The sequence below is a fragment of the Haematobia irritans genome, chromosome 3 (genome assembly GCF_050003625.1).
Source record: "Haematobia irritans isolate KBUSLIRL chromosome 3, ASM5000362v1, whole genome shotgun sequence".
NCBI classification, from domain to species: domain Eukaryota; kingdom Metazoa; phylum Arthropoda; class Insecta; order Diptera; family Muscidae; genus Haematobia; species Haematobia irritans.
Window position 1 is genome coordinate 53966967 of NC_134399.1, and position 20921 is coordinate 53987887.

General features: G+C 33.2%; 1 protein-coding gene, 2 long non-coding RNA genes and 1 pseudogene across 3 annotated transcripts; all 4 read left to right on the forward strand.

Annotated features, from left to right (window-relative positions):
• Positions 1–2585: 2585 nt before the first annotated feature.
• LOC142231592 (uncharacterized) lies at positions 2586–3064 on the forward strand. Its single transcript, XR_012720835.1, has 2 exons — positions 2586–2807; positions 2865–3064. It is a non-coding gene; the product is annotated as an uncharacterized LOC142231592 (long non-coding RNA).
• A 945-nt stretch (positions 3065–4009) lies between these two features.
• On the forward strand, positions 4010–5021 carry LOC142229147 (cytochrome b5-like; annotated as a pseudogene).
• A 7701-nt stretch (positions 5022–12722) lies between these two features.
• Positions 12723–14212, forward strand: LOC142229878 (uncharacterized). Its single transcript, XM_075300454.1, has 2 exons — positions 12723–13747; positions 13815–14212. The coding sequence occupies exons 1-2, from the start codon at positions 13093–13095 to the stop codon at positions 14138–14140; spliced, it is 981 nt and encodes a 326-aa protein (XP_075156569.1). The 5' UTR covers positions 12723–13092; the 3' UTR covers positions 14141–14212.
• Positions 14213–19303: 5091 nt separating this feature from the next.
• On the forward strand, positions 19304–19812 carry LOC142229377 (uncharacterized). The gene is made up of 2 exons (XR_012720394.1): positions 19304–19541; positions 19599–19812. It is a non-coding gene; the product is annotated as an uncharacterized LOC142229377 (long non-coding RNA).
• The last annotated feature ends 1109 nt before the right edge of the window (positions 19813–20921 follow it).

Below are 20921 nucleotides of genomic sequence, written 5' to 3' on the forward strand. Positions count from 1 at the left end.
CGAAAATTTCGGGATCCCGAAAAAAATCTCGAAAAATCCCGGGATCCCGGGATTCAATATTTTGAAATCCCGAATCCCGGGATTTTTAAAAATCGATCCCGAACGACAGCCCTAATAAACATACATAAAAAATTTTATAATATAAACATAAATTTATTTAGGCGTGAACACTTTTTTACTAGCATTTAACAACATCGCTCTAAAATGCCTTTTATTTTTCTTTAATAATTCATTTTAAAGAAAATAAACTTTTTAAATTGTTTTAGCTGCAAAACTCGAACTTAATGCCCGCTTTTATATTTGAAGGTGTCCGTCAACTCCTCGTGGACTACTTATTAATAAGGAGGAACTAAACTTTGTTGTTATAAATTTTACTTTGTAATTTTTCACTACTTCCTCCTTATTTTATTTTACTGTCCCAACTCTAGAAAGAGTATAGTGCCCTTTTGTTATTTTTATGAAGACCCCTTTTTTCTTTTAACGAAAAATTGTGCCCATAGTGCCAAAATGATAAACAAAACACATGTCCACACATACATAAAATGCTGCTCTCAAGGCGAAAACACAGGTTTTTTTTCAAATGTCTATTCTCTTGGTTCCGAATGTCCATTCTCTTTATTCAAATTAAATAATATTTAGACTTAAGCATATCAAATTTTTGGCCTGATCATAAAACAGTTTTCCGAAACAATATACAAGCGGTTTCACAGAAATTGTTCTCTTTTGATTCTTTTGCTGTGTTATGTTGATATCTTTCGTCAACTCTCCCGGTTTCCATCTCTATTTCTTTCTCTATACTCTATCTCTGTTGCTCTCTGAAAAAAATATCACAACATATGTATGTTTAGTCGAAATTTGTAAATTTATATATGTTTGCATTCACACATATGATTTTTATGAAACATTCATGCCCCAAACATAATATATTCTAACATATTAACATAGATGTCCCAAACATTTAGTGCTAGTTTAGGAACATTACATGTTTGCACTTAAATATATTGTGTTTCAAAATTGTGCCCGAAACACATTTTGTTTATATCGGAACATATGAAAAACATATTTTTCTAACAGTGTACATATCAAAATATGTTGACGATCTGCTGGCTATTATTAACAAAAAAGATGAACAAATTGTACTGAATCTTCTGAACTCATACCATACAAAGTTGAAATTTACGGTGGAACATGAAAAATATGGAAAAATTCCCTTTCTAGATATGATGGTAATAAGAAATGGCTCACGTATCATGACAAACTGGTATACGAAACCAACAGCTTCGGGTAGAATGATAAATTTTCATTCCACTCAACCAAGAAGTATGAAACTAAATACCGCTGAAAACTTTATAAGGAAAGTCATAGAGATAAGCGATGAACAATTCAAAGACCAAAACATAAAAAGGATAAAAGAAATTGAACAACTATCCAATAAAAACAATAAATAATTTAGTTAAGAAAGAACTGACAGGAGAAAAACTTGACAAAAAGGAAACAGAAGACTTAAACAATTTTTTCAGTGTACCATACATACCATCATTAACGGAGAAAAAGACACTATCATCTTTAATGAGAGAAAAACAAGCAATGATAGCATACAAATCAAACCACACACTCAGAAGTTTATTCACAACAAAAACACACACTGCAGACAAACTTGAAATGGACAATGTGGTCTATGAGCTGACATGCAAGGGAAACGAAAGGGAACAGTGCAATAGCCAATACGTGGGGACAACAAAACGAAGATTACAAGTTCGTATGTCAGAACACAAAGCGGACATCAATAAAAACAAAGAGACAACAGCATTGGCGCAACATGTAAAAGAGACGGGACACATCATCGACTTTGAAAACGTCAGAGTACTAGACAGGGAAAAGAGAACAAATAAGAGGTATACACTCGAAAGCTTACGAATACAACAGAGGATTGAGAGATCGATGAACACAAAAGAAGACAAGGACAATACAAAAGCACAATATTCCATTGCAATAACTTAGAGTGTACAGTTCTGTGATAATAGTTTTAAGTTTGACTACACAAGTTTTACTTTAGATTATTGATTTATTTATAATTTAATTGTCGTGAAGTCCAGTTTTTTTATATAAAATAAATGAAACAATTGGGATGTAAAGAACAAAAAATTGTAAGTCAAACTTAAAAATCCAGAAAAATTAAATTCATATATAAAGTTATTACTCCTTCAATAGATTTTTCAATAAACACCCTGTTGAAAAAGTCGGAAAAAAGCCGACGAAACGTCCAGGAAATGATGAAATAAATTTGTTTTATTTGCATCTTCAAAAACTGACCAAAACTAGCCAATCATAAATAACTAAAAACTTAAATATTACATTGGTCATTAAAGAAAAATAACAATATTTTTGAGTGCAAGCATATAATGTTCATAAACTAGCATAACATGTTTGGGACATATATGTTAATATGTTAGAACATATTATGTTTGGGACATAAAATGTTTGTAAATATAATATGCTTGGATGCAAACATATATTAATTTAGACATAGCCTATAAACATATATGTGTTTAGTAGCTTGGAGCAATATTCCCTGCCAGCATTTCAATGTTCCATTTCAACCTCATCGTTACCACAGACTCGTAAATGTCACTTCAACCATCATGAAAAGGTACATCAAAAAGTACATGCAAGTAATTTGCCATCCCTACTGTTAAAAAAGCCATTTTTTGTGAAACGCCAAGCGCAACCAGCTTGTTATATTTTAATTAAATAAAAACGAAAATAAAGTTCTGAAAACATAGATTATACGCTTAAAATTGTGAAAGGTATATTGGTGAACAATTTGGTGATTTTCCAAATGGAATAAAGTGATTGTTTTTCAGATATTTTACAGACACGCTGCCTCCATCGAATAAAAACACTGGCTGATAGACGCTGCAACATGTAACTCGCTACTTGTAACTCTACATCATCATTAATGCAAAAAATTATGTTAAATGTGATGTGATAGTGGTATAAATGTTATATTTTTAAGAATTTGCAAATGATTAATCAAATTAATAAATATCTAAACAAACGTGTTTTACTCGACCACAATGATTCTTTTACCACTATCTTAAAATGTGCTTTTTCTGATTGTTTGGAGGGTCTCTTATTGGCGTCGTTCTAAATTGATCTATAAAGGCACCTAATAATTGCACTCATGCGAAACCTTTTTGTAGTAACTTGGCGTGGTACAACTTCTCAATAGTGACGGCGCTTTTCCGACGAGTTTTTGATATCGTATATGATTGTTTTCGACGTACTGGGGATTCTCAGAAGCGCCCCCAAATTCAAAAAATGTTGGCAGGGTTGAATTAAGTTGGTGGTTGTTGCTTGTTATTACAAAATTAACATTTTATTTTTCCTTGGTCAATTGATCAGCTACTTCTTTGATCCTTACAAACTGTGTGGTCCGCTGTTCGAATCCCCGTCCGGAAAAAGGTAAAATTAAAATAAAAAAAATCATACAATTGAATAATTTCTTCTACAATGTTTGTATTACAGAAAAAGGTGCTAAGAACTAAAAAATCTCGTGGAAGTGAGAAAGATGTGGGGGAATATACAATTGGGCAGAAACAAAATTTTGAGCATTCAGGTCGAAAGCCTATGTTGTTAGCACCTATATTACCTGTTTATTTTCATAATTCATTACGATTGTAAATATATAAATAAATAAATAAAATTTTGAGCAAAATATTGTTTGGGAGAATTTTTTTAAGCATATAATATTTTTGGGTGCAAAATGCTTCCAAACATATTATATGTTCACATAATAACATATTGTTTTTTGGAAGACAACATTAGGTCTGTTTTCTTATTGCACTGATAACCAGTGCAAAAAGAAAACGCAAAACGTCTAACCAGTTCAATTTTCGATTTTGATTGGCAACACTTGGTCGTCAAATGTCAAAATCAAAGTTATTGTTTACAAATAAAAATAGGGGGTATACATTTAATAATCAATTTATAGAAATAAGTGTACCAAAAACGAAAGAGTGTTTATTAATTTTAAAGGATTTGCTGCTTGCCTTTCAAAAACAAATGACTGCTGGCAACAGCTACGTGCGTGGAAACAGATTCAGTGCGTCATGTTTATCAACCAAACGCGTGGAAATATGGGAATTTGCTCAAGTGGTGGATTTACAAGTGGCTAATACCACAAGCATGTGTGGTATAGAAATGGATATGCCAATTGCATCAAAATCACAAAAGCCTAGTTAACGTAGAATTACAGACTTCGGCCAGCCATCACAAGAGGGAGAGAATATACAGGAAATATAATTCAAATATAATTCAACCACAAATTATTTAATTAAACACCATGTCATCGCAAAATGTAAAATAATTTACCCACGCCGAAGTTGCCAAAAATATTACAAATGAAAAGAATTGGTTCATAATCCACAACAACGTGTATGACGTGACACCTTTTCTCAATGAGCATCCTGGTGGTGAAGAAGTCTTGATCGAACAAGCTGGTAAAGATGCTACAGAAAATTTCGAAGAAGTTGGTCACAGTTCATATGCCCGTGAAATGATGCAACAATACAAAATCGGTTAACTAGTTGCTGAAGAGCGTACAAATGTTACAGAAAAATCCGAACCCACATGGAATACTGAGCAAAAGAACGAGGAATCGTAATGAAGTCATGGCTGATGCCTTTTGTCTTGGGTTTAATAGCCACCTTGGTTTATAAGTTTTTCTTTGGAACGAAATACCAATAATTGTAGGCAGAGAAAAACATCACCACCACCAGCCACAAACAAATATCGCAAGTTTATTTGTATATTTAGTTGAGAAAGGGATTTCTTGCTGTTTTAGACCATAAAACAAGTCATACAAAAAACAAAAACAAAACATATACAGTGACTCACAAAAATATTCTTTTTTATATCTTGAAATCGCAAACCGCTTAACATTTATATGAAAAAGTTTTATTAAAATGTTTCCATGGATATACATAACAGCAAAACGTAAACAAAAATCGTGAAATTAATTTTATTGTATTATTTTTAATCATTAAATCAAAAAAACTACAAAAAAGCTCACAAAAGTATTCGTCGTATCAGTAATCACATTGTATGAAACATTATTTTGGTCCACTTAGTATTTGGAATAGTACCCTTTGTTAGCGCAAATGGCTTCCAGTCGTCTTGGCATCGACACGTTTCTTGAGAGATTTTGCCCCATTCTTCTTGTAACACTTTTTTTAAGGGCTGTCCAAGATGAAATTTGGTTTTGTCCGATCCACGGTTCCAAATGAGATCCTAGTTTTCAATGGGGTTGCTACCTGGGCTTTGTGGTTGCGTTATGAGATATTTAGTGTTGTGAAGGAGCCATATTTTCACATCCCAGGCCGTGTGTTTGAGGTGTTCGCTTGTTGGAACAAGGAGTCTTTATCACGAAATCCCATTTTAGAGGCGCTGGAGTGAAGATTTTCTTTCAAAATTTTTAAATATGTTAAAAAACATTTAGGCGTTCATGGTTCCATCAATAAAAACTAAGTTTCATTACACTTGTTTTTACATTTTTTATTTTCAAGGTTTCCCTAAGCTTTCGCCGTGAAAATAAAAAATGTCGAAAAGTGTAAGACAAAAGTTTTTATTATTTTAAAATGTATTTAGAAAATGTAACCATTAAAAAAATTAGGTTTATTTTAGTTATCGGAATTATTATTTCTTCAGCAAATTAACTTAACTTTATTCATTTTTGGATTATGTTTGTATAATTAACCCTCTAATGCCTCAATTTTTTGGCCATCTGAATAAATATTTAATGTTAACGACACAAAAGCAAGAAAACTAAACAAGAAAATTTTATAGGTAAAATTCAGTATATGCTGCAAAGCCTCTTGAACAGTTCCAACTGTTTTCTTTTTATTTTACCCATTTTTATTGTGTTAAGGTGTGTTTTACTAAAAGCTTCCTTATTTAGTGAAGCCCGCCTAAAGGCGGGATTGGGCGTTAGAGGGTTAACTAAAGAATAGAAAAATTATACACAAATGAAGCGTAAATATCTAAAAAATTCATGAAAATTTTAAATTTTACCTCAAAATCCAAACCAAAATCATACTGTCTTGGTGAATATTTTCTAAATAATGATGAAGAAGGCAATTTTATTATTATATACTATTCCAAATGCTATTTTTATACCCTCCACCATAAGATGGTGGTTTTTTAAGTTTGTCATTCCGTTTGTAACAGATCGAAAAATTGCTCTAAGACCCCATAAAGAATAGGGTGGTTAAATTTTCAAGGGCCGATGTTGATTTTGAATAAAACACAAACTATTTAGGACATTATTGTAATTTTATTTTATTATGATATATTCGTATTACTCAATTATGTATGGAACAAACTATAGGCCAAATAGACGCCGCGATCTCGGTGGCACACATCCATCCGATGGTCCAAATTTTCGATGACGCTGGGGCATAATTGAGGTTCTATGCCGTTAATGTGCCGAATTATCTCGTCCTTTAGCTATTGAATTGTTGCTGGCTTATCGACGTACACCTTTTCTTTCAAATAACCACAAAGAAAAAAGTCCAACGGTGTCAAATCACATGATCTTGGCGGTCAATTGACATTGCCATTACGTGAGATAACACGGACATTAAATTTGTTGCGCAAAAGAGCCATTGTTTCGTTAGCTGTGGGGCAAATTCGGGCCATACAAAGTTCGTTATCATCTTACGATAGCGAACACCATTCACAGTAACTGCCTGACCGGCCTCATTTTGGAAAAAATACGACCCGATGATGGTCGGTCCGTCTGTTGAAATCACACCAACTTCCGTTCGAAACAAACTATCGACTTGAAACTTGGCACAAGAAGTTGTTATTGATATAGGTCGTATCTTATTGGAAAAGGGCCATATCGCATTACTTTACGTATAGCCCCCATATAAACCGATCCCCAGATTTGACCTTCGGAGACTCTTGGAGGGGCAAAATTCATCCGATCCGGTTGAAATTTGGTACGTGGTATTAGTATGTGGTTTCTAACAACCATACAAAAATTGGTCCATATCGGTATTGGGCGGGGCCGACTATATCATACCCTAAACCACCCCATGCGAATTAGTAAACATAAGCAAGGGTATCATTGGTATATGTTTGGGAGATGAACCGAATTTCCTTATTTATGAAAACTAAGCAGTATACACTCAAAAAAAAGGCATGTCCTGTTACAAAGATTTTGTCTTTACTTTAAAAATTTACTTTTTCCCTTTCCTTTTTTCCTTTTTTTTTTTTTAAATCCGAGCCAAAGAAGCGGAGAATACTAGTAAGGATATTTTTAAGACACATTTTTTTTTTTTAAATTTCGGTTTTGTGTACTTCTTTCTAGGAAGCGAATTTTAAGTTTTCATTTTTTCAGCTTTTGTTCTCCATATGCTATTAAAATCCTTTAAAACGAGTTAACAACTTTATTTTCCAAATTCAGACTCGACTTCCAGTATACTCATAGAAAAAGTCTGCTAAAAACAGCAGTAGATGTCTGCTGTTATATTTTTGTACTTCACGGCCTAATGAACAACAATTTATAAAATTTTTATACCCTGCGCCACACTGTTGAACAGGGTATTATAAGTTAGTGCATATGTTTACAACACCCAGAAGGAGACGAGATAGACACATGGTGTCTTTGGCAAAAATGCTTAGGGTGGGCTCCTGAGTCGATATAGCCATGTCCGTCTGTCCGTGAACACATTTTTGTAATCAAAGTCTAGGTCGCAATTTAAGCCCAATCGACTTCGAATTTGGCACAAGTATGTGTTTTGGGTCAGAATAGAACCCTATTGATTTTGGAAGAAATCGGTTCAGATTTAGATATAGCTCCCATATATATCTTTCGTCCACTTATACGGCCCTAGAAGCCAGATTTTAACCCAAATTTGGTAGAAATTTTGCACTAGGAGTACAATTGGTAGTATAGTCAAATGTGCCAAACTTTATTGAAATCGGTTTAGATTTAGATATAGCTTCCATATATATCTTTCGTACGATATGCACTTATATGGATTCAGCCTGAGTTTTACCCTGATTTGGTTGAAATTTTGCTCAAACATAACGCTTGGCCATATAGTCACGAGTGCAAAATTTGATTGAAATCGGTTCAAATTTAGATATAGCACCCATATATATCTTTCGTCCGATTTAGACTCATATGACAACAGAGACCAAAGTTTACTACCGATTTTCGTGAAGTTTTGCACAGAGAGTAGAATTAACATTCTAGCAATGCTTGGTAAATTTGATTGAAATCGATTCAGATTTAGGTGTCGTTATGTGTGTTAAATTTGGTTAAAATCTTTAATATTTTAGATATTTAAGTGTGTAAAGTTTGATCTGATTTGGTTCAGATTTAGATAAAACCCCCATATATTCGTGTTTCCAGTTATTACAAATATGACCAAAATTCCCACACTTTAGACAAAACTCTGTGATGATTTCCTCATATCTTAGTCATATCCTGTAGTGCCAGAATTTCCACAGAACAGTTGATTTTTAAATAAGGCTCCAAGTCGCTCGACTTGACCAAATAATATGTTACAACCCACACTTGACCACATATCTTGGCGAGATCTACCAATATCCTTTTAAAATCGCCACTGGTGAGTAGCAAAAATTGCAAATATTACTAAAATTTTCTTATATTTGGTATACATATGTATCGCCTGATAAATCATAAATGTCCTTTTGTACACTTGCATTAAAATTTCTCTCGCTTCATATTTCCCATATTTTTTACTAACATTGTGTTTCATCCCATGGTGATAGCCGATTTTAATTCTAGTGTTTTTGTACAAATATTCTCTTCATTATAAGTATTTGTATCTGGAAATGCAAACCTTTGCATAGCTCCCAGCAAATTTGAAGTAGTTAAGGTGGTAACACAAATGTTGGTATACATAGTGGTGAAGGGTATAATATAGTCGGCCCAGCCCGACTTTAGACTTTACTTACTTGTTTTTTACTAACATTGTGTTCCACCCCAGGGCATTAGCCGACATAAATTTTAAGTCAATAGAATTTTGGTCTTAAATATATTGTCGGTTCAGATTTAAATGCATGTATATGGGAACATAAATCTTTATATATACCACTCAAAAAATTTGAAGGAATTCAGATGGTGTCGAAAATGAAGATCACAAAGTGGTGCAGGGTATAATATCTGTGGACTTATGACAAAACCCCATAAGTCGAGATAGGACAATTTCTCAAAAATTTTATGTTGTGTGTAGTTTTCGAAGGCGCATCTTTCTGTGTTTACAGATTTTTGATATATGCCCTAGATCAGGAGATATAGAGTCGTGAAAAACAACATAACTCGCGAATTTTTAAGTTTAGTTTTGACAAAACAACATATCTCGTTTTATGTTGCAAAACGTATTCGGAATAATTCTAACGTACTTTTGACAAAACAACACAAGTCCACATATGTTTTTTGTATTTGACAAAATATTTTATGACAAAACAACATATCTCGAGTCGTCGTGTTTTATCGAATAAAATTTCAATATAAACGCGAACATAACTGCAGTTGTGTTGTTTTCTTAGTCAGTCGATGATCAGCATTCAATGCGACAAAACAACATAGGAAGACTTATGTGCTTTTGTCACATGCAATTTTGTTTAGTGTCCCTAACATAAGTCGAATAATGGTGTTTTGTCGTGGGGCTAATTATGAAATATAGACACTTTGGTAAAAGATATGTTGTTCTTGAATGAGAAATATAACAAGAGGAAGAATACTTGCTGCTTTCGCACAAAATCAAAATAAATCAATCGAAACGGAAACTAAAATGAGTTTGTATGGGGAAACAAAGGGCGTGGATGTAGATGAGAGAATGTCCAAAGACATGTTTGACGCAGACTCGATGGACAAAAATAAAAGCAATTTGGACTATGAAGCCGACCCCTTCCATGAGACTGATTATGATGACTCGGATTATGTACCGGATTCAGAGGATTGCCTCAATACTACAACAGAGAGCAACCGAGAAATTGCAGCATCTATAGCGACAAATCTGAAAAACTTAGAGTCAGTAGAAATCGATGAAACTCTCATGTTGGATAATGAATCATCCTTGTCATTTAAGAAAGCTAACAAACGAAATAAAAACCTCGGAAAAGAATATGTGACTTACAAAAATAAAATTGTTCCCGCTAAAGAAACTAAACCCCTTAAAAAATGCAGAAATCGTTGCTCTACAAAAATTTCATTTGACGAACAACAGAATATTTTTAAAATGTATTGGGGTCTTGGAACATATAATAAACGTAGACAGTATTTATCAGGCTTAATCGAAGCTGAAGCAAAAAAAACTGGAAAAACTAATAGTTCTAAGAACAGACTATATAATTTTTTATATAACGTCGACGTTAAAAGTCAACGTGTAAGAGTTTGTACACGCTCACAAAAAATCGCTTCTGTAACATATACTCCCAAACATATTTTGCTTCAAGCATATACATTTTTGGGTATTGCCCAAACATTTATATGTTTGATCTCTTTCAATATATAATATGTTTGAAAGCATATTGGTCTAAACAATATAATATGTTTGGGTAGTCTAAGTTCCAAACATTTTGTATTTTTGCATCCAAATTCAATAATGTTGTCTTCCAAAAAACAATATGTTATTATGTGACCATATAATATGTTTGGAAGCATTTTGCACCCAAAAATATTCGTGTCTGTTCTGGTACACACATGTACAATTTTCGTGTGGTGTCACACTTAAAAGGTGTTCTGGCCAACACTATACACCGTCGTAGACCTGAAAAATGTACACGAACATTTCTTTTGTGTAGGCTTAGTGTACAGCCATCGTATGCAAAGTTAGAAGTTTTTATAACAAATAAATAACAGATTCTGAAACTTCAATATGTTTTTTATAAATATTTGCAAATTTTATTGAGAAAGTCACTTATATATGGCAGAAACCACGACTTTAAAAATCCATCTAAAATTTGAACCGAAATTTCCTCTGATTGGTGTATAAATTTTGGGTTTGTTTTAATCAGCTGATTTTCAGTGTGTTCGAAAGTATAATGTTGCCACAATTTTTAAAAGTTAACACAAAAAAGTTTTAAGCAAAATTATCTTTGATTTTTGTGAATACTATCCGCTTTCCTAAACAAACCAAAGGTCTTTTTGAAAATATAAGGTAATTAAATTATAACTTTTACAAAATCAATGGGCTAAGAAAAGTGAATTTTACCAAATTTATTGCATGAAAAATATGGCATCTTCAATTCTGCAAAGTGTTCTTGGTGCACAAATCACTGAGCAAATTAAAAAAAAAACTAACGCCGCCAATATCTTTCTGCACATGGAGGCCGCCACGATAGAACATTTGTTTGCAATATTATTGTAAATATTTAAGCAATACAAATGAGAAAAACCTTAACAGAATAGTTAATTATGCCCACTATAATTAAATTTCCGTTAATGTATGGATGTTAAAAACTGTTTGACCAAAACCAAAATAAAAACTCCTCCGCCGTCAAAAACAAAAACGAGAACGACACGGCGATCGTTTGTTCATGAGTAACATTGAGGAGGGATAGAAAAAAAAACAAATCAAAACAGATTTGAAGCATCACGCAATTGTCGCCTTGTTCTTGATAAATTGCTCTTGTCCTTACATTATTCACTGCTAACAAAAATCCGGCAAGCATTTTATGGCTTTGAATTACGCACATACTTTTAATTTTTTATGTTTATATCGACAAAATATGTTTTGTTTATAATTTCTGCCTGCAAATAATATGGCTTGCAGAAAAAATCAGCTGTCACATTTTTCGATTAAAAGTCCGAAAAAAGTGTTCACACGTGTGACTCAGAACAACTAACTTTGTGTGTGGTGTGTAGAAAGTGTATAGTGTGGTGCACAATGCGGTGTGACCCAGAACAGGCATGATTATATGCTTAAAAAAAATTCTCCAAAACAATATTGTGCTCAAAATTTTATTTATTTATTTATATATTTACAATCATAATGAATTATGAAAATAAACAGGTAATATAGGTGCTAACAACATAGGATTTCGACCTGAATGCTCAAAATTTTGTTTCTGCCCAATTGTATATTCCCCGACATCTTTCTCACTTCCACGAGATTTTTTAGTTCTTAGCACCTTTTTCTGTAATACAAACATTGTAGAAGAAATTAATCAATTTTATGATTTTTTTTATTTTAATTTTACCTTTTGCCGGACGGGGACTCGAACAGCGGACCACACAGTTTGTAAGGATCAAAGAAGTAGCTGATCAATTGCCCAAGGAAAAATAAAATGTTAATTTTGTAATAACAAGCAACAACCACCAACTTAATTCAATATCGCTCCCTGTTAAATAGCGCTCCAAGCTACTAAACACATATATGTTAATAGGCTATTTCTAAATTAATATATGTTTGCATTCAAGCATATTATATTTACAAACATTTTATGTCCCAAACATAATATGTTCTAACATATTAACATATATGTCCCAAACATGTTATGCTAGTTTACGAACATTATATGCTTGCACTCAAAAATATTGTGTTTAAAAATTTGTGTTCCAAACATATAATGTTTATAGCCAAACATATGAAAAACAGTCTTTTTCAACCGTGTAGACAATGCTTTATACGTATTTTTGATGAGACTGCGGAATCTATCAGAACCATAAACCGGAGTAAGGTTGCGGGGTCTAATCAACTTGTTCAAATTGACAAGAGAGGACAACATATTCCGTCGCACAAATTACCAGTCCAAAAGTATCAAGAAGTTCTGGAACATATAAATAGTTTTCCTAAATATGAGAGCCACTACAGCCGTCGTCACACGAAGCAAGTTTATTTTCAATGTAACCTAAGCGTATCTGAGTTATATAGGTTGTACACTGAAAAATGTATTGAGCCAGTTTCAGCTGCGACATATAGAGAAATATTCCAGAAACTTAATATTAAGTTTAAGAAGCCTTATCTAGACGTGTGCAACGTCTGTGAAAGATTAAGAGTGGATATTTGTAATGCAAGCAACAACGATGATCAATTGGCTCTTCTTAAAATGCAGCAAGAAGTACATCATACTGAAGCAGACATGGCATATGATTCTAAAAATAAGGATAAAACGTTGTCTTTGAAAAACAAATCTGTCAAAATGTATACATTTGATCTTCAACAGTGTTTGCAAACACCGCATTTAAATGCTTCGGTTTTCTTTTATAAAAGACCATTGTGGACGTTTAATTTAACAATCCACGATGGAGAAACTAATATGGCTTCATGTTTCATTTGGAATGAAACAATAGCTAAGCGTGGAGCCAATGAGATATCGTCGTGCATATTCAAATTCCTAAAAAAAATACCGAACTATGTAAAACATATAATTTTATACAGCGATTCTTGCCCAGGCCAAAATCGGAATTCGTATATCTGCGCAATGTTTGAACAAGTTCTGCTGGAGAATCCAAACTTTGAAATTATTGATCACAAGTTTTTAGTAGTAGGACATACTCATATGGAATGCGATACCGTCCATTCTCAAATAGAAAAAAAGAAACGAAAGTGTGTTAACTGTATACACCATCCACATGATTGGGCTACTTTAATTTCAACCACAAGCCACAAATATAGTGCTGTTGAAATGGCACAAGAAGAATTTTTCGACTTCGGAACACTATTGAAGGACAAATATTCTTGGACGAATAAAAATAACTCAGGTAAGTTTAATAAAATCATTAATTTTATAAATACGTAAAAATACTATCTAATTCTTCTACAATACAGGCGATAAATTTCAATGGAAGGACGTGCGTTGGCTACGGTATGAAAGTTCCAAATTAGGAACCATTCAATATAAATTATCCTTGAATATGGACGAAGAATTTAAGGATTTGGTAATAACTCGACGGGGAAAGAAAAAAATAGATGTTGAACTAAATCAATGTTACTCTGGGCCACTCCCTATTTCATTAAATAAAAAACGGGACTTACAATCCATTCTGCCGTTCATCAGTGCAGAATTTCACGATTTTTACAACAACCTGCTTTCTGAAGGCGAACAAGAAGTTGAAGTTGATTTGGACTTAGATGATTCAATACATACAAAGTAGATTAGTTTTCGAGATAAGATTTGATATGAATCCAATATTTTTAAGTTTTTAAACATGAATGAATTCAAATTATTTCCCTCCATTTCATTATTTTTTTTAATTAAATCTAAGCATTGGACTTGACTTTTATATATTGGTTATGTTCAAATGAATTAATAAAATGCCGAATTCCCTATGCAAAACAACACATATCACACATTTTTTATTATTTTAGTTTCATAAAACCCCGTAAGTCGAGATATGTTGTAAACTATTGATTTCCTTTTTTTTGACAAAACACCATAAGTAGAGATATGTTATTTTTTAAAATAAAATATCATTTGACAAAACAACATAAGTGAGTAATTGGTAATTTTCTCTGGATCGGGGGGTGCTAGGTGGATTTGGTAAAGTAGAAAAATAAGCTATTAAAAAGGTCCATCACATAAATATTAAACATTTTCTAGATGTTTTCTACAGCAGTTTTTGTGGCCCCTTAAAGGTGTATTTTCGCTCTCCTGTAAAATTGAGGTTTTAGACTTATGGGGTTTTGTCATAAATCCACAGATATAGTCGGCCCTGTCCGACTATAGACTTTCCTTACTTGTTTTTCTATAGAAAAATTTGTCAAAATTTTATTTCTATAGAAAATTTTCTCAAAATTTAGCATATTTATTGAAAATGTATTTCTATAGTAAATTTTCATATAATGTTATTTCGTGCTGATGGTCACTGATTCTTAAAAAACCTCTAATATAAATCTTTCGACCGATTATAAATTCAATTTTGCGAAATTGCCTAAAAATGTATACCCTGCGTCGCACTCTTTATAGAAGTATTACAATATACATTGTCCAAATCGAGTGAGGTAAATAGCAACATAAACCTTTATACAAAGCACTCAACAAAATTGAAGGATTGAGATTTTATCAAAATGTGGATCTAAATACAAAGTTGTGTATATTACAGTCTGCCCCGCCAGACTTCAGATTTTCTTATTATTATTTTTTTTTTGACTAAAATTATGTTTCGTCCCATAAAGTTAGATTCAAATATTAAGTACATAGATTTTGTTGAAGTGTATACAATTTTGTCTAAATCGGTGCAGATTCAAATTCATGCATATGGGAATATCAACCTTTATATAGCTCGCAACAAACTTGAGATGGTATCAATGAATTTGGTCCACAATGAAGGGTATAATACATTATTTTTTTATTAAACATAGGAACGACATTGGCCTGAATTCGAAACATAGAGTACAAGTACACACACTTTTTCATTAGAAATAAGTTGTTTTAGCACACTATACGAGTGCTGGAGATCATGATCGCACTGAATAATCCATGTAGACGGTATTTCCCGTGATTGTTATGGTAATATTACATGGGACAAACTGTTTTTGAAGATTTCCAAAAGCATTTCCTTTTGATTTCCTCTATACTCTATAAATCGGAGCCATAACATGTCCAAAAAAGACCCCCAGACCATAATATTACCCCCACCATTATTGAAGGAACTGTTTTTATTTCTTGGATTAAGACTTTTCTTTGGACCTTCGTACTAAACTTCCACCACCCGAGCCATGCAATTTAAACTTTGATTTGTAGGAAAATAAAACACATTTCACTGATTCTCATGCCATTTAAGGTGTTTTTGTAAAAATTTAAGGCGCGGTTAAATTTTTTCGAACTCCATAATTATTGTGAGTCTCACGAAATACAGAGAAGGCCTTTGACGAAATGTCCAAATGAAATCGTCACTTCCGTGAGAGTTCCTTTATTGGAAGTTGTTAGAGACGCTACATTTAAAGTTGGGCCACTAGATATTTCTACATAATTCGATACATATTCCTGTTTTTGTTGCAGTGAAACAAAATTTAAACAAATACTTCTGTTTTGTTTATTTACATTTGCTTTTGTTTCTTCTTCTTTTCAGTATGTGACATTCACTTGAGATGTGTTCCTCCCCAGTATTTTAGTTAGTTGCCAATTCATATTTTGACAACTACAAAATTCGCATATAATGGTGACTCTGGTGCGACTTGCACTGATAGTTGCACTGGATAGAACACCAGTGCAACGATTGCCATACAAAAGTTCTATCCAGTGCAAAAAGAAAACAGCCCTATTATTGAATTTGGATGCAAAAATACAAAATGTTTGGAACTTAGACTACCCAAACATATTATATTGTTTAGACCAATATGCTTTCAAACATATTATATATTGGAAGAGATCAAACATAAAAATGTTTGGGCAATACCCAAAAATATATATGCTTGAAGCAAAATATGTTTGGGAGTATATGTTACAGAAGCGATTTTTTGTGAGCGTGTAGGTACTATGTTTATTGGCACGAAAAAAAGTCCCTAAATCATTCTTTCGCGTTGAAAAATGAGAGTGTTGACAATAGATTTCGAAGGAAAAAAACAGCCATTTTGGAAATATTTCGCGTTTATTTCTCCGAAATTTAATTGACAACATCGCCAAACGTCATAAAATTATTACATATGTATACGCAGCAGCTGATTAGATTGTTTACACACACGCTTTCATGATAATTGTTTTGAAAAGTTTTTTCTACCAGTTTTTAAACTGTTTTGCAACCTCACACAGCTCTGCACGGATGAAAAAGACTGTTTTTCATATGTTTGGCTATAAACATTATATGCTTGGAACACAAATTTTTAAACACAATATTTTTGAGTGCAAGCATATAATGTTCATAAACTAGCATAACATGTTTGGGACATATATGTTAATATGTTAGAACATATTATGTTTGGGACATAAAATGTTTGTAAATATAATATGCTTGGATGCAAACATATATTAATTTAGAAATAGCCTATAAACATATATGTGTCTAGTAGCTTGCAGCGTTATTTAATGGAGCGATATTGAATTAAGTTGGTGGTTGTTGCTTGTTGTTACAAAATTAACATTTTATTTTTCCTTGGGCAATTGATCAGCTACTTCTTTGATCCTTACAAACTGTGTGGTCCGCTGTTCGAATCCCCGTCCGGCAAAAGGTAAAATAAAATAAAATCATACAATTGAATAATTTCTTCTACAATGTTTGTATTACAGAAAAAGGTGCTAAGAACTAAAAAATCTCGTGGAAGTGAGAAAGATGTGGGGGAATATACAATTGGGCAGAAACAAAATTTTGAGCATTCAGGTCGAAAACCTATGTTGTTAGCACCTATATTACCTGTTTATTTTCATAATTCATTATGATTGTAAATATATAAATAAATAAATAAAATTTTGAGCACAATATTGTTTGGGAGAATTTTTTTTAAGCATATAATATTTTTGGGTGCAAAATGCTTCCAAACATATTATATGTTCACATAATAACATATTGTTTTTTGGAAGACAACATTATTGAATTTGGATGCAAAAATACAAAATGTTTGGAACTTAGACTGCCCAAACATATATTATTTAGACCAATATGCTTTCAAACATATTATATATTTGAAGAGATCAAACATATAAATGTTTGGGCAATACCCAAAAATGTATATGCTTGAAGCAAAATATGTTTGGGAGCATATGTTACAGAAGCGATTTTTTGTGAGCGTGTGGACACTAATAATTGTTAAGAATAAAACGCCAGCCGCTCTACTCCTGGTATCTTACCACATTCGGCAACAGCTTTAACGACATGTGGTACATTGTCGTCTTCTTCAGCTTTTCCAAATGGATACCGTCAATTTGTAACGCCCATCTAACAAACATATAATTCCGGTGTTATGCTAACTTTTACATCATGCGCAGCAATGGACTCATTCATCAACAAACTTAATTCGTTGGTGTCCACAATATCTACAGAATCGCATTGCAATACCAGCGGACAAGAGTGTACTTATGCCCATGCTGTTGCCGCCTCACTAGCAATTTCAAATCCAGTGGTCACCACCACGGTTCCCACAAAGGATAATAACGCTATTTCATTTGCCAATGTTGTTACCACGCGGGGGGGGGGGGGTGGGGACAACATCATGGGGTGACCAGTTAAAACACGTACACCATACAATAGCTATAGTCAAAGTGAAACTTTTTGTTCAATCAACATAAGCCTATAACTCACGTTCAAAGGTAGTTCCTAAGCAAAAGTCACTGTTCCCGACTTATATTTCGCAAGATAATTCGTCACAAAGGGATGTTAGTGTTCTATACCAGGAACTCTTCGTTGACTGAAATTAATACATTGAGATGCAAAGTGGTTGGTTTACTGAAGAATGTTTCTTGTTATACTCTCCCAATGTATAATTTGATAACTATTTCAGTCACGTTATAAAACCAGTGTTTTGAATCGATAAAATGCAAGATATATGCATAATTAATTTTTACATTTTATTTTTGGAACATAGCATTTTATTCTTGTGATTCCATTCGTAGCTACCATAGTACTGCAACATCAATCGCATTGCCTTCTTTATAATTACGATGCACGGCCAGCATTTGTGTTTATTATCCCTATACCCAGTAAAAAAACGATTGTAAAATGAAATTCACTAAATAGAACTTTATTTTGTTAACACTTCTATAAATGTCATGTTATGTACATTATTTCTATTCTATCATGTAGTAGGGAGTAGAGATGTGCACGTGACACGAAATTGTCGTGACTCACGAAAATTTTCGTGATTCGTGCGTGAGTCGTGAGTCACGTTCATGACAACAGCGTGAGTGTGCGTGAGCGTGATTAACAAACCAAAATGTCGTGCGTGAGCGTGAGTTACGAAAATAATATCTTCGTGAGTGTGCGTGAGTAACGAATTACACTCACGAAAATATTTCTGCTCAACAACATAAAACGCTTAAGAGTTAAATTCAATAACAATTTTAGTGACACCTGGGATGTTAAGAGTTTAATAACACTCTCGATTTTAATAATGCTCATGTTTTCAGACACTTCGGTAAGGTAAATTAATCATAAAATTATTCGTGAGTCACGATATTTTTCGTGAATCACGATATTTTTCGTGAGTCACGGTATTTTTCGACGTTTTCGTGCGTGAGTGTGCGTGAGTACAAATTTTCTTTTCGTGAGTGTGCGTGAGCGTGAGTCCTACCAAAAAAGTTCGTGCGTGAGTGTGCGTGAGTATGATTTTTCAGTCGTGAGTGTGCGTGAGCGTGAGTAAAATATTACTCACGTGCACACCTCTACCCTGCCAGCATTTCAAAGTTCCATTTCAACCTCATCGTTACCACAGACTCGTAAATGTCACTTCAACCATCATGAAAAGGTACATCAAAAAGTACATGCAAGTAATTTGCCATCCCTACTGTTAAAAAAGCCATTTTTTTTGTGAAACGCCAAGCGCAACCAGCTTGTTATATTTTAATTAAATAAAAACGAAAATAAAGTTCTGAAAACATAGATTATACGCTTAAAATTGTGAAAGGTATATTGGTGAACAATTTGGTGATTTTCCAAATGGAATAAAGTGATTGTTTTTCAGATATTTTACAGACACGCTGCCTCCATGGAATAAAAACACTGGTTGATAGACGCAGCAACATGTAACTCGCTACTTGTAACTCAACATCATCATTAATGCCAAAAATTATGTTAAATGTAATGTGATAGTGGTATAAATGTTATATTTTTAAGAATTAGTAATTGTTTAATCAAATTAATAAATATCTAAACAAACGTGTTTTACTCGACCACAATGATTCTTTTACAACTATCTTAAAATGCACTTTTTCTGATTGTTTGGAGGGTCCCTTATTGGCGTCGTTCTAAATTGATCTATAAAGGCACCTAATAATTGCACTCATGCGAAACATTTTTGTAGTAACTTGGCGTGGTACAACTTCTCAATAGTGACGGCGCTTTTCCGACGAGTTTTTGATGTCGTATATGATTGTTTTCGACGTAGTGGGGATTCTCAAAAGAGTCCCCAAATTCAAAAAATGTTGGCAGGGTAGTAGGGAGCCGTTAGATGGTGGCTTTATTACGAAAACACCACTCCAAGTTATTTTTATTTTGTCAATCGATCTTATTGCATTTTTAAATAAAGGCCGGTACTCTGTTCGGTTTTCGCGTTGAAACTCCATACAAAACCAAAAAATGCGAAAATTTTGCGAAATTTTTTCCATTTGTGATACTTTGTTTTTTCGTGTTGAAAAACTGACGTTTATAGCACGGCGCCATTTGCAATGTGAATTAAGAAATAATTTATTTATTAAAAACTATTTGTGCGGGTTTATAAATCAAACACGGACCATATTTTTGTTCCGAAACTATACAAAGGATCAAAGGAATAGCAGATCAATTGCCCAAGGAAAAATAAAATGTTATATTGTAAAAACAAGCAACAACCACCAACTTAATCCAATTACGCTCCCTGTAAAATAGCGCTCCAAGCTACCTAAAAAAACGCCGCTTTCTATGTGCGAAATAATGGTTTCCATAAAAATTTTTCGCAAGAATGAACATAGCAAATTGTTATGCAAAGAGCATATTAACCAACACGGTTACAGATGACATGTACCAAAAAATTATGGACAAAGAGAATGCCTATGAAACATGGGTGGCATTGAAGAACATTTTCGAGGCAACTTCAAAGGATCAATTATTTAAAATTTGTTCGGACATGTTTTCATTTGGATGGCAAGATAATCTAGACTCATCAACACATATTGCAAAACTAAGAGGCCTATGGGAATGCTGGTTTACGATTGATAGGGCAAAATATATTACCAGATATGCTATTGATCTGCAAAATACTCCACATTCTTCCTCCATCCCATGAAATGTTCCGGTCTAGTTGGATGAT

What these genes read in the sequence shown, in the direction of transcription:
- LOC142229878 (XM_075300454.1), top strand. Translation starts at nt 13,093, where the DNA reads ATGCAGCAAGAAGTACATCATACTGAAGCAGACATGGCATATGATTCT. An exon ending in GACGAATAAAAATAACTCAG is followed by an intron (nt 13,748 to 13,814) that starts GTAAGTTTAATA and finishes TCTACAATACAG; the next exon opens with GCGATAAATTTCAATGGAAG.